Source organism: Saxophila tyrrhenica, assembly GCF_035928015.1.
Source record: "Saxophila tyrrhenica strain CCFEE 5935 chromosome Unknown scaffold_3, whole genome shotgun sequence".
Taxonomy (NCBI): domain Eukaryota; kingdom Fungi; phylum Ascomycota; class Dothideomycetes; order Mycosphaerellales; family Extremaceae; genus Saxophila; species Saxophila tyrrhenica.
The window spans coordinates 1,401,597-1,412,877 of NW_027041735.1; the positions used below are offsets into that span (position 1 = coordinate 1,401,597).

General features: G+C 54.5%; 4 protein-coding genes across 4 annotated transcripts; 2 read left to right on the forward strand and 2 right to left on the reverse strand.

Annotated features, from left to right (window-relative positions):
- Positions 1 to 644: 644 nt before the first annotated feature.
- LTR77_002499 (uncharacterized protein) lies at positions 645 to 1,711 on the reverse strand (the record flags this gene model as incomplete). The annotated part of the gene is made up of 2 exons (XM_064799758.1): positions 645 to 1,213; positions 1,270 to 1,711. 2 exons carry the CDS (start codon positions 1,709 to 1,711, stop codon positions 645 to 647), a joined length of 1,011 nt encoding a protein of 336 aa, XP_064662513.1.
- Positions 1,712 to 5,813: 4,102 nt separating this feature from the next.
- LTR77_002500 (uncharacterized protein) lies at positions 5,814 to 6,548 on the forward strand (the record flags this gene model as incomplete). The annotated part of the gene is made up of 2 exons (XM_064799759.1): positions 5,814 to 6,277; positions 6,341 to 6,548. 2 exons carry the CDS (start codon positions 5,814 to 5,816, stop codon positions 6,546 to 6,548), a joined length of 672 nt encoding a protein of 223 aa, XP_064662514.1.
- A 2,002-nt stretch (positions 6,549 to 8,550) lies between these two features.
- Positions 8,551 to 9,990, reverse strand: LTR77_002501 (uncharacterized protein; the record flags this gene model as incomplete). Its single annotated transcript, XM_064799760.1, has 2 exons — positions 8,551 to 9,782; positions 9,987 to 9,990. 2 exons carry the CDS (start codon positions 9,988 to 9,990, stop codon positions 8,551 to 8,553), a joined length of 1,236 nt encoding a protein of 411 aa, XP_064662515.1.
- Positions 9,991 to 10,076: 86 nt separating this feature from the next.
- RPL16A (60S ribosomal protein L16A) lies at positions 10,077 to 10,913 on the forward strand (the record flags this gene model as incomplete). The annotated part of the gene is made up of 4 exons (XM_064799761.1): positions 10,077 to 10,111; positions 10,190 to 10,317; positions 10,397 to 10,709; positions 10,775 to 10,913. The coding sequence occupies 4 exons, from the start codon at positions 10,077 to 10,079 to the stop codon at positions 10,911 to 10,913; spliced, it is 615 nt and encodes a 204-aa protein (XP_064662516.1).
- Positions 10,914 to 11,281: the final 368 nt, after the last annotated feature.

An 11,281-nucleotide genomic window follows, 5' to 3' on the forward strand; every position in this document is an offset into this window, starting at 1 on the left:
TATGGGCAGGTGCTGAGTAGGTAGGTATACAAGACGGAGCTCTCTCGCCCTTTCGGAGGGGTAATGTGGTGTGTGGAGAGACGGAGCGAGAGAAAAGGCGAAGATCAGATTACAGAAAGGCCTCACCAACGCCTTGAAATCATGACTGAGCTGACTTTACCTTTGACTGGAGATCAAGAGAAGCTCTGTGGAGTGAGTTGTGGCTTTCGCGGAGAAGTGGAAGCTCGAGTCCAAAGTCAAGCCGAGGATGGTTGGTCTTGGTATACCGAATGTCGGCCGAGAAGGAGAGGACTTCAGTCCGCCGTCACAATTCAGTGCTGCATATAACTAGTAATTACTAACATTGAGGTATAGTGTGGTTGATTTAGTGATTAGTAATTTCTACTAATTTGTAACAGCACTGCCGCCGTGGATACCCTGAGGATGGGGGAAGCATGGCCACGGCATCTCCAAGGACTTTCGCAAGGCATTGGCTGGCTCATCCGCACCCCCCCCCAAGACGAGGAAGAAGAAGACGGACAAGGAGATCGTGCGAGGGATTGCCGCAGACACCGTCGTCGAAGCTCAAGAAATCTGTACAGTCTCGACAGCTCAATCACTCGATGCTGGAGCAGGGTGAGGCATGATAGCGACGCTGCATACAACTACGCTGCATACCGAGCAGCGACAATGTTGGCCTGGACACTCTGCTCGGTTACATCATTCGGATATCCAGCAGTCATGACACCCTCATAGAACGTGCCTTGTCCGGCATTACTGTTGTCACCCCCCACCCCGAGAACAATAGCACCCTCTTTGTGCATGGGGTTATACCCACTCGGCCTCGCCCCATCGTAGAAAGTAGATAAGGAGCCCGACGCAGCGTTTCCACCACGGAGAGACCAGCGGTTCTGCTCCCCTTTCAAGACCGCTGTCACGAAGCGAGAATTCATCGTTGGGTCAGCGTTGATCTTGCCTCTGATTGCGCCAGAGTAGATGCCGTTTTCGAGATCGGCCATGATCCATGGACTACTTCCTGCACCGGACCCGGAGACGGTGCGATCACCGAAGTAGAGTGCTTCCATGTGGCCGGCGCCGGTGTCGAGATCGCTCGGTTCAGCGTTGCCGTAGTCGAAGCAGCAGCCGCCGTTATAGTGGGTCCCATCGAAGACGGCATACATGCCTTCCGGGGCATCGCCAGTCGCTATTCCGTTTGTGCGATCGTTGCGGTATCCTGCACAGCGACCAATAAGCTTGTGTTCTTTGGGAGAGCGGAAGATAAAAACTCACCCATTCCAGGATCCATTCTCACGCCGTACGCCTTGTGGCCATTGAGAGTCACCGGAGCAGTAGCGCCACGTGCAGGAAGATCGTATCCGTTGGGACCAGCGCCCGATGCTTCGCCACCGGGAGGTGCTGGAGTAAGGTGGTTGCCACGGCCAGACTGATCGTATATCGTGGTGATCTGGCAGAAAGTTCCAGGGCCACAGAGAGAGTCTTGCGGTCCTACGTTGGCCACACCGCCTGCAGACAACGGTTTGACCGTCACCGTTTTCCCGTCAGATCGTGTTACCGTATAGAGGTTGCCAGTATAGGAGCTGTACAGAGCACGGGTCGTGCTGTGTGCGGCAACACAAGGGGTGTTTCCGTCGGCGTATATGTCGCAGGGCCCGGCAGAGGCAGTGGCAGCAAAGGCCAAGCTCATGAGCCAGACGATTGAGTATGAGGGCATGACTGATGGCGCTCGGTAGTGGAGGTTGATACAACGGGTGTGTGCTACGCAGGTTTCCAGACAGAAGATGGCTCGGGAAAGTGATAGAGATGGAAGCTTGCGGTTTCCGTCGTTGCCATGAGCGCTTCATCGAGCCTTTTGACGTCTTCGCTCTTCGGCTGATCGTTGTGTATGGCGCAGCAGCGTCGTAGAGCTGAAGATTGCTGGCGGATGGGCCATGCAGACTTCTTCGTGCTATTGAGATGGTACAGCGGGTAAATGTCTTTCTCCACTGAATCCTCTCCACTGAATACCTGATGGATGGCAGCTCTAGACTCTGCTTCTTAGCTTCGGCTTGTGATCTCCATGTTCCAGATATGGTATGTGGCCCGGCGTCATAACACTCACGCGAGCTGAGCGCTGTGACGCTTGGTGCCATCGGATACTCCGGGATCCGAGTTCACCGGTTCAATGTCTTCGCTTGTTGAAGGATTCAAGCGGAGTCATCGATCCCTGTCGTTATTACACCTCTTGTCAGGCGATGCTCTACGAGTTCGAAGCCAGTGTTGGATGCCGTGGACATCTGCAAAGGCGGTATGGCTCCGGCATCCGGAAGCATAGACTGTAGGCACGGGGGATCTTGGAGTGCCGTGTCCGCTCCTGACACCTCATCTCGTCGGTTGCTGCTCCCTCAGGAATATCGCCGGTTCCAATGTCCTGAGAGCGCAGTCTTCTTGGTGCTTGAGTGCCTGCCATGAGAGCCCGCGCTCTTTGCGGAGGAGTCCATCTGTGATCGCAACCACCAACGTCAATAGATGATGCCGTGCCGTGTCTTGCTGCATGCTGGCTCTGGAGCGAGTGCACTGGGGCGAAGTAGGCTCTACCAGCGTGCACCCCTCACCGGGACAAAAAACCTTACATCGATCAACTATTCCGCTGTTGGAAGCAAGCTGCGCTGGCTTCTATCCCAGCTCACTGCTGCACGCTGCTATGAGTTCGCCGGCGTGCTGGTGGTCTCGATGTCACTGTCGCTTCGCGTCAAATCCCCATTGATCTTACATCCCGTGTTCAGATCAACAAATCGGAATTCACGGTTCGCCCATTCCTTCGTAGATGTGTTCCTTAGCCCGTGTGTTAGTGGTCATCGTCTTTCAACGCACAGATGGTTATGTTCAGGAGGGAGCAAGTGAGCCATGCAAGTGAAGATAAGCTTTCAAGAAGTGGGCCTGCCCGCTACGGTTACGCTCTCCTGATTGGTCAAAAGCGAATCTTCTCCCAAACAGCTAAATCAACTACCTAAAACTATCTGACAATCGCTCCTCCAGAGTACAGCCTGTAAGCCTTCAAGTCATCCCAATGCAGAATACTGCAGACTACGCGCTTGCCTTGTCGACCTCTTCAGCCTCTGCAGCCGGAGGATGGCCTACGTACGTGCAATGCCATTTCCAGCTCTTGATTCCGCCGGGTTGTTGTGCCTTATGCTTGGCGTAGCCGGAGTACTCCTCTAGGAATCGTCAGCGGACTGCCGAGAAACCATCAACGGTAGAGACATACTCAAGGTTTCGGTCGCAGAGGGTTCGACGCAGCCGTCTTGGAAGTAGTGCCTGAAGTAGCAGACCTCGGTGTACGTTGTGTCCTTCTATATAGTCGCAAAAGGGTCAGACAATGATCGGGACAATGATTTACTCGTATGCAGTGTAGATGTACGTAAGTCTGGATGCATTGAGGCCCCTGTTACACTGTCAGCACTGTAGTCCATAGTCAACGCAAGATGCAAAGGTTCACATGCCTTTGGCGTGGAGACGCATGTGTCCTGTGGAATCGTGCGCTTGTAGTCCACGAGAACTTGAACCTCACATAGAGGGTCGAAGAAGGACGTAACGCCCACCTGTGCAGAGGTGACCGAGAAGCCAATGGCAGCAGTGATCAAGGCAGCGGTCTTCATAGTGTAGTAGCTGAATGAGGGTTGTGCGGTTCTGAGGAACAGGATAGGACCTGGTTCTTTAACATGTTTCATTCGGCATCAATTTCCAGCTTCCCGTCGGGCATACTCTGGACTCGCAAGGTCGTAAAAGGATAAGCTAGTGCTCGTCAACAATTTACCCAGGCGATGCGAGCCCGTCGTGGCTAGTACGCTCTGCTGCACTTACATCAGAACTCCTAGTCTTCCACGGCAGGATCTCGTCATCTGCAGCACTCTACCGTAGCTTGCGACTTCGATGGCGTTGGACTGCAATGCAGCATCTGTGGACGGTGTGATCGACGCCTCCGCGGCAGACGGCGTCTTCAGTGATGCATAACGGCAGACAGAATAGCCCCAGGGCGCTACGAGCCGTTGGCGCTTGAGCGGTCGGTCCGAGTGCTTGTGGTTTCCAAGCGTAGAGCGGCCGGGCTTGTGGCCAGACCAAGACACAGCTCCGTTATTGCTTGTCCCGTTACTTCCGTCAGTATCTCCCTCCTCTCCCGTTGCTTCGATACATTCCGGCGAGTAGATCGGAGGATTCGGCTCCACAGAAGAAACCTCATACCTTTTAAGCTTTCCGGCACGGCTCAGTTTTCGCTTCGAGCCGTCGGGAATTTTTCGCCGCATTATGCCAAGCTTATCAAAAGCCTCGCTACCTCCAACGTGACCGGGGAAGTGGCATTCCCTTCGTAACATGACCTCCTGGCATTCGGGACTGTCTGAATGATGTTGTATCCCTACTGTCTTGAACGTGTCATGGTGTTCCTTCCTTGTCTCTATGGAGCGATCACTTTCTCTTGAGAGCTATCGAGCATACTTTGCTTTGCTTCCTCGATCTGGCGAGATTAGGTACTGCTTCTTCTACCTTCCAGTACCAGGGTGCCTGCCTCCCACACCTCCGCTTCTAGCTTGGTCCAGACGGGCTCGTCTCCACAACTCACTAGTCGATCAGCTACCTAAGGGACCTGGTCCTGCATTCGACTGATTGGATCGTGGCACGGGACGAGGATCGTTTGGCAACGACGAAAGCTCCTCCAAGCCGGCTGGGTGGATGGCCCGACCTGTAAGTAGGGTTTTTTTGCGCCCAAACAAAGCTGGTATAGTATCGTTGTGAAGCTCATGCATGGAGTTTGATGGTTGATCTACAGACGACATCACACTGCCTGTATGCTCGAACAGTCGACGGTATCTACTTTGGCCTTCGGCAGTCTCACAAGCCCGGACTTGCCTTCGCCATGGGTCGAGATACAGAACGAACGTAAAGCCTTTGCAGCCGGGCAGCACGTTCCATGCTCTCAAACTCCGAGACATCCATTGACGAGTCCTTCGATCGATCCGTCGAACCCGGCGAGCTTGTCGAACTGAATGACGGGCAATGAGTAGCGAAGACGCTGCTATCTCTGCCCCACGCCCTTGACGTCGTACACGCTGCCGACCCGTGCTGCACGCAGACAGCCTTCTCGGAAACACGGTAATCTGCGCCAACCGGGCATACCACGCGCATGCCGCCATTCGCACTAATTTCACGATGTGCCGGTTTAGGATCCCTTGTCGCCGAAGGATCGAGCAGCTGATGTTCTTTGTTTAACCGCAGAAATAACATTGGTGGTAAGCGCAAGAATCCCACTCGATATCGTGCCGTCCTGCGGCGAAGAGGCTCGAGAGCGTCTGACCGTGCAGCGGAATGGTCCAAGTCCACCATCGCAGTATCCCATAGTGCGATCCTTGGGCGAATGCAAGGGCAAGTGTCTCTCCATGTGGTCCGTGACGTACTGCGGCAGCATTGCACCAATGCACCAAGTTTCTCGATCGGACTGAGGACTTGTGTAGCCGAGGGAAGTGCAAGTTCTCTTCAGGCCGCCCGCCATCTATGCGGAGACGGTGGACATACTCAAGTCCACGCCTGTCAGGGAGTCTGCATCAAAGTCCGCCAGCAAGCGACCGGCCATCTATAAAGGCGCGCAGGTCCCCCACCTCTGGTTCCGCACTGCACTGGACACTTCACTTCCGCTTCACATCGTATTGACAGAGATACAGCTGTCATCAAGCACTTTCTGATTCTCTCTGTTTCCACACATCCTTTGCCACTCTCTCAAGATGCGCTCCTCCCCGATTCCCATCCTTGCCCTCCTGGCCACTTCTTGTCACGGTTTCCACGCCATGTCCCTCACCGACGACACCACCGAGCTCGAGAGTGGTGCGCTGGTGGAGAATAACAAGACGCATGCACACAACATCGTCAAGACGCTGTACTCAGACGTCGCGACACCGCATCCTGACGTCGACCTCGTTTACAAATACGGCGCCATCACTGCCGCAGGCTACTTTGCCCTTGGGGGTGGTGACACTAAGATTATCAACTTCGTTGATAGATGCGAGGCCGCCAACAATGACAAGACGTTCGCCAACGGTGTCAAATGTGCCGTCAGCGGAGCGGCCGCCGTTGGCGCCCATGTTTTCGCATTTCTGGCGGGTGCAGCGTACGGTACTGGGTCGATTGCCTACATTGCTGGTGTGGCCAGACAAGTCACTGGCGCCGGAGGCCTCAACCCAGGCAATGACCAAAATCCCGGGAAGCGAGACCTTCTTGAGATCTCGGGGCGAGCAAGCTGCCCAACAGCGTTGTAAGTTCATTTATCAATCCATGCCCTCTACTTCAGTCCGTCAATCGTTCTGACCACTTTCAGTCCTATCACCACGGACAGTTACTGGCCAGGTGGGACCGCTGGTGTGAAGTTGAGTGCCGAGATCGATTGCACGCAATTCTCTCAAGATGAGGCGACCATTATGAGCATTCTCACTGGGCAGGTGGCTCAGGGGATGGTCGATGGCAATGCCTGGCAAGCCCAGGTCACTTATTACACTAATCGAAACAATAAAAACGTTGTACTGTAAGTTAAGCAGAGGATGCTCTCCATTCGGTTGTCCTCGTCATCACTCCCTGCAGTCGCTGGAAGGCACTGGCTGACTCTCAATTCACGCCGATGAAGTGCACGCACCGCTCAATACTGGCTAGGACAAGCTCCGACTACCTGCCCGAACCTGATCACGGGGCAAGGCTGCTACTTCTGATCCACGAGACCACAACTACAGCCTCAAATGTGCGAGTGAAAGGCACCCGAGCCGGGGTCTTCGAGTGAAGGAAGTTGTGATGACGGTGGCAGCGAGGGCGGTAGTTGTATGTTCATGCAGTCATGCCTATCTGCCAGCCACCTGAGGCGCTTCTTGCTGGCGAGCACTACAGTGAACGGGGGTCGTGCTTAAATCATAGGGAACGAACAACGCTCTTTAACCTGTCAATGTTATGCCCGCTCCACAGCGGCTGAGTGCTTTCGCCCGTGAGAATAGAGAGACTTCTTATCCGCACTGTAGTCCTTGCTAATTCCGCGCCTGCGATGAGACTTCGCGCTTATCGCGAAACAGTCCAACTGTGATTGAAGCCCTCAGCAAATACATGGACCAACTACCTGAACTATCGTTGCGCTCCGTACGCGTATACACGGTCTCGACGGCTGTGAGATGGCGATCGTTCCCCAGCTTGCCGCTCGTGAGCCACCAGAATATCTCCATCGACCTCCGCGGCCTTAAGCTTTGAATCTATAGCCAACGGAGCTGCAAACATATTTAAAGCTCCTGATCCCGCCGCTTTGTTCTGGGTAATAATGATTATAGCCATCGTCGAAAGCTGACAGCTATTAGCGGAGTGCTAAGACCTTCTGAACTGAACATACGCATTTGCGTGGCCTTGACGGGATCGATGCAGTTCTCTTGGAAGTACTGATCGAAGTAGCAGCGCTCCACGGAGTTCTCATACTTCTACATAGCCGCCAAACGGTTAGCGTTTACAGGATTAAGACAAGAGGTGGTTCGTGTGTAGCGCAGACGCACGTAAGTCTGGATGCAATAAGCTCCCTGCTTAGACTGTCAGCGCTGAAGTCCGAAGTAAGTGCAACCCACAGGGAATGTACATGCCTCTGGGACGGACTGACATTGGCCCTGTGGTACGTCTCCATAGTAATCGTGGATTGGGTTTAGACAGTCATGATCAGAGAAGGTCGTGATGCTGACCGTAAACTCTGCAGACGTGATCGTGAAGCCAATGGCGGCGGCGATCAAGGCGACGGTCTTCATGGTGTAGTAATAGCGCGACGGGAAATGTGTAATGGGGATGCGCAGGTTCGAAGAAGAGCACGCGACCCGGTTTTAACATCTTCCGTTCGACATTGTCATCCACCTTCTCGTACGGCACTCTGGACTCGCAAGGTCTTGGAAGGATAAGCTAGTGCTCCTCGACTCCTCATCCTGATCCTCTGTCGTGGGATGTTGTCATCCTCAGCAGTCTATGGTAGCGCGCGACTTCCATATCGTTGAATTGTTGAGGTACGTAATGTCTGTAGACCGCGTTTCAGACAACTTCTGCGGCCCAGACGATGTCTTCAGTTGTGGATAAAATAGAAACGCGGTTGAGATAGAGCCAAGGCGGTACGAGCCACTAAGGCGGCCGAAGCCGTCGGTCCGAGTGCTTGTGCTCAGACAAGCCCAGATTAGCTAGGCTTGCGCAGCTTGTGCCTAGACGACTCCTGCCAACCTGGAAAGAGCGAGCTCCAGTATTGCGTCGCACTGGTAGTGGCAAACACCATCCATGTTTCAGCCACATCCGCCAACGATCATGGAAGGATGGAGATAAGAACAACGGACTGGGAGATAAGGCGGTCAGTAGGAATTCAGAACGCTTGCTGCTAGCATTGCACCTCATCCAAACCCATTCAGTATGCTGATCAGGTAAAACCATCCCAAACACCACGCCAGACATCGAATCGCTATCGCCAGAACAGAATGACCCCTCCATGTAACGCACAATGCATCATCAACATGCCTCATGCCAGTCGTCAACAATCTATTGCTTCATCGCGGAATCCAGGCTGGTCAATATTCCTTGAGTCTCTTTGACCAACTCCTTCCGTTTTACGCGCGCATCGGCATCGCCTTCTGTCTCGACCGCATCCAGCTTCAGCAGGACCTGCGTGAGGATCGTTTCGGAGAGTCGCTTGTGCTCGTACTCCTTCTTTGCCTGCTCGGGTGGTGGGTGCTTCAAGAAGTTCTGTACATCCTGGTCGAACGTCATGAGCGTGCTGTGAAGCGCATTCAGCTTATCAACAGGCGTCGCAGGAGTCGGTGGTTTCGGCGAAACCGGTCGTGTCGAGGGTTGCGAACTCGGTGGAACACCCAGACGTTCAGGCGTGGACGTGCCTGTGCCAGATGCGCCTGCCTCTCGCTCTTCTCTGCGAATCTTCTTCTTGCTCTTCCTGGGCTTCCTCCGCTTCTTCTTCGTGCCGTCGCCATTAGCCTGTCCTTCTACACCATCATCCTCTTCTTCCCCACTACTGCTGCCATCGCCATCCTGCAAGCCCTCGGAGACGGTGCACATGATGTCAGCACCATCCCGCAGACCTTCCTGCTTGCACGTGCGCGCATCATCCTTCAAGTTCTTGCCCCTGTACAGCAGCTTGATCTGCGAAGGCGCCGTATTCATCTTCTTAGCCGCCGCATCCCTCACTTGCCCCACTGACAGCTCGCCCTTAGCGATACTGTAAGCGGCAAAGTGCATGTGGAAATCGCGCTTCTTGTTCCTCAACACCAACACATCCGTATCGCGCTGTGGGCCATAGTCGGGTGGACTTCCCGACTGCGCCTGGCCGGTGATGGATTCCTGTTGATGTCTTCTTAAGTCGTCGGCAGTGATGTAGCTGAAATCGGAGTCGCTGACCTTGGCGCTACCGCTCTGTGTTGGGGAGCGAGTGAAGGGGGAGAAGCGTCCGAGATTGCCAAGACGGGAGGTCCATGACATGTTGCGCACGAGGAGGAAGAGAAAGGTGCAGAGGGCGAGGAGGAGGGAGGTGTTCTCGAGGGAGGATCTGCTGGCGATGAAGTCGTTGATCGTGTCGTATGTCTGAGTCTGCCAACTCTTTGGTGCCTCTTGTGTAGTAGTCGTCTGTGGGAGAAGAAAGGATTCGATCGCCTTTCCAGCTTGTGAGAAGGCGGCGCTGAGATTGTCCGCTCTGGACTCACCGAGGAGGGACCTGGAGGTGCTGGAGATGGCCTGCAGGAAGCTTGACGACGCCACGGTTGCTGTTTATTATTCTGTGCTCCAAGAGGGCACGTTATGTATATTTTCCTGCCGATGACGAAGACTGCTATTGCACATGCATGTCAGCGCGCAATTCTAGAAGCAGGGTCTGAACATGCCCGCAGTTGCCGTCGAGTGGAAGTGCTGGTCTGGTGTGAACACTCCCCCGAGTATTTCGCAGACCGCCAAGACAGCTTCCCACATACGCATCAATTTTGGCGTGGGCCAAACTTCGAACGACTACTCCAGCGACGACACCCTTCACTACACCTTGACGACAAACGCAAACCGTCAAGATGGCCGGCGATTCCTTCGAGCCGGTGGTTGTGATGTACGTCTCCCTCCCGCGGCTTCCATTGGGACATGTGCAGTGACATGCGCTTCGGACTCCCACTAACATTGAATACAGCGACGGCAAGGGACACCTCCTCGGTAGACTCGCCAGCATCGTTGCGAAGCAGTTGCTCAACGGCCAGAAGATCGTCGTTGTGCGCTGCGAGGCTCTCAACATCTCCGGCGAGTTCTTCAGGGCGAAACGTACGTCCACCACTCATTCCACCTGCAGCCGTTCGGCAAGATTGCACTGCGAAACCACGTATACTAATCCTCCCCGCAGTCAAGTACCAGGCCTTCATGCGCAAGCAGACCCGTTACAATGCCTGGCGCGGCGGTCCATGGCACTACCGCTCCCCCTCCAAGATGTTCTGGCGCACCGTCCGCGGCATGATCCCCCACAAGACTCCTCGCGGCGCCGCAGCTATGGAGCGCCTCAAGACATTCGAGGGTGTGCCACCGCCATACGATCACAAGAAGAGGATGGTGGTGCCGCAGGCGCTGAGGGTGTTGCGGTTGAAGCCGGGCAGGAAGTACTGCACGGTGGGCAGGCTGGGACACGAGTTCGGCTGGAAGTACCGGGATGTGGTTGCTAGGTACGAGGACACACCGAAGGAGAGGGACGTGACACTCTGGATATACAGGCTAACCATGCTGGCAGGCTCGAGGAGAGGAGAAAGGTCAAGGGCCAGGCGTACTACGAGCGCAAGAAGGCGATGCGCAAGATGCTCGCCGACTCGAAGAAGAGTGCGAACATCGACGACAAGACCAAGCAGCAGCTGGAGCAGTACGGTTACTAGAAAGCTTCTGCGAGAGTGCGTGGGCTGTCACTGTGGGAGATACTTACGCTGGTGGTAGGAGGCGTACGATGACATATCGAAGCGCTCCACTATCAGTTTGAAGACATAGTGCGAGCTCAGAGTTCTTCAATGAAATCATCAAAAGCAGCATGATGGCTCAAGGTTTCCCATCATGGCTGGCATACCGTCCCGCCTGCCGTGCATGCCCATCTGTTGAGACCTCCATTACATTCGCGCGCTTCTTTCGGCATAATCAATCAGGAAACTGTAGCTGTAGCTTTCGCCTTCGTTTCGACATGTAATATCAGCACGTAAAACCTGGTAGTGCTGCCGTTCGAACAACAGCTACCTGTAGGTACAGTTCTCCG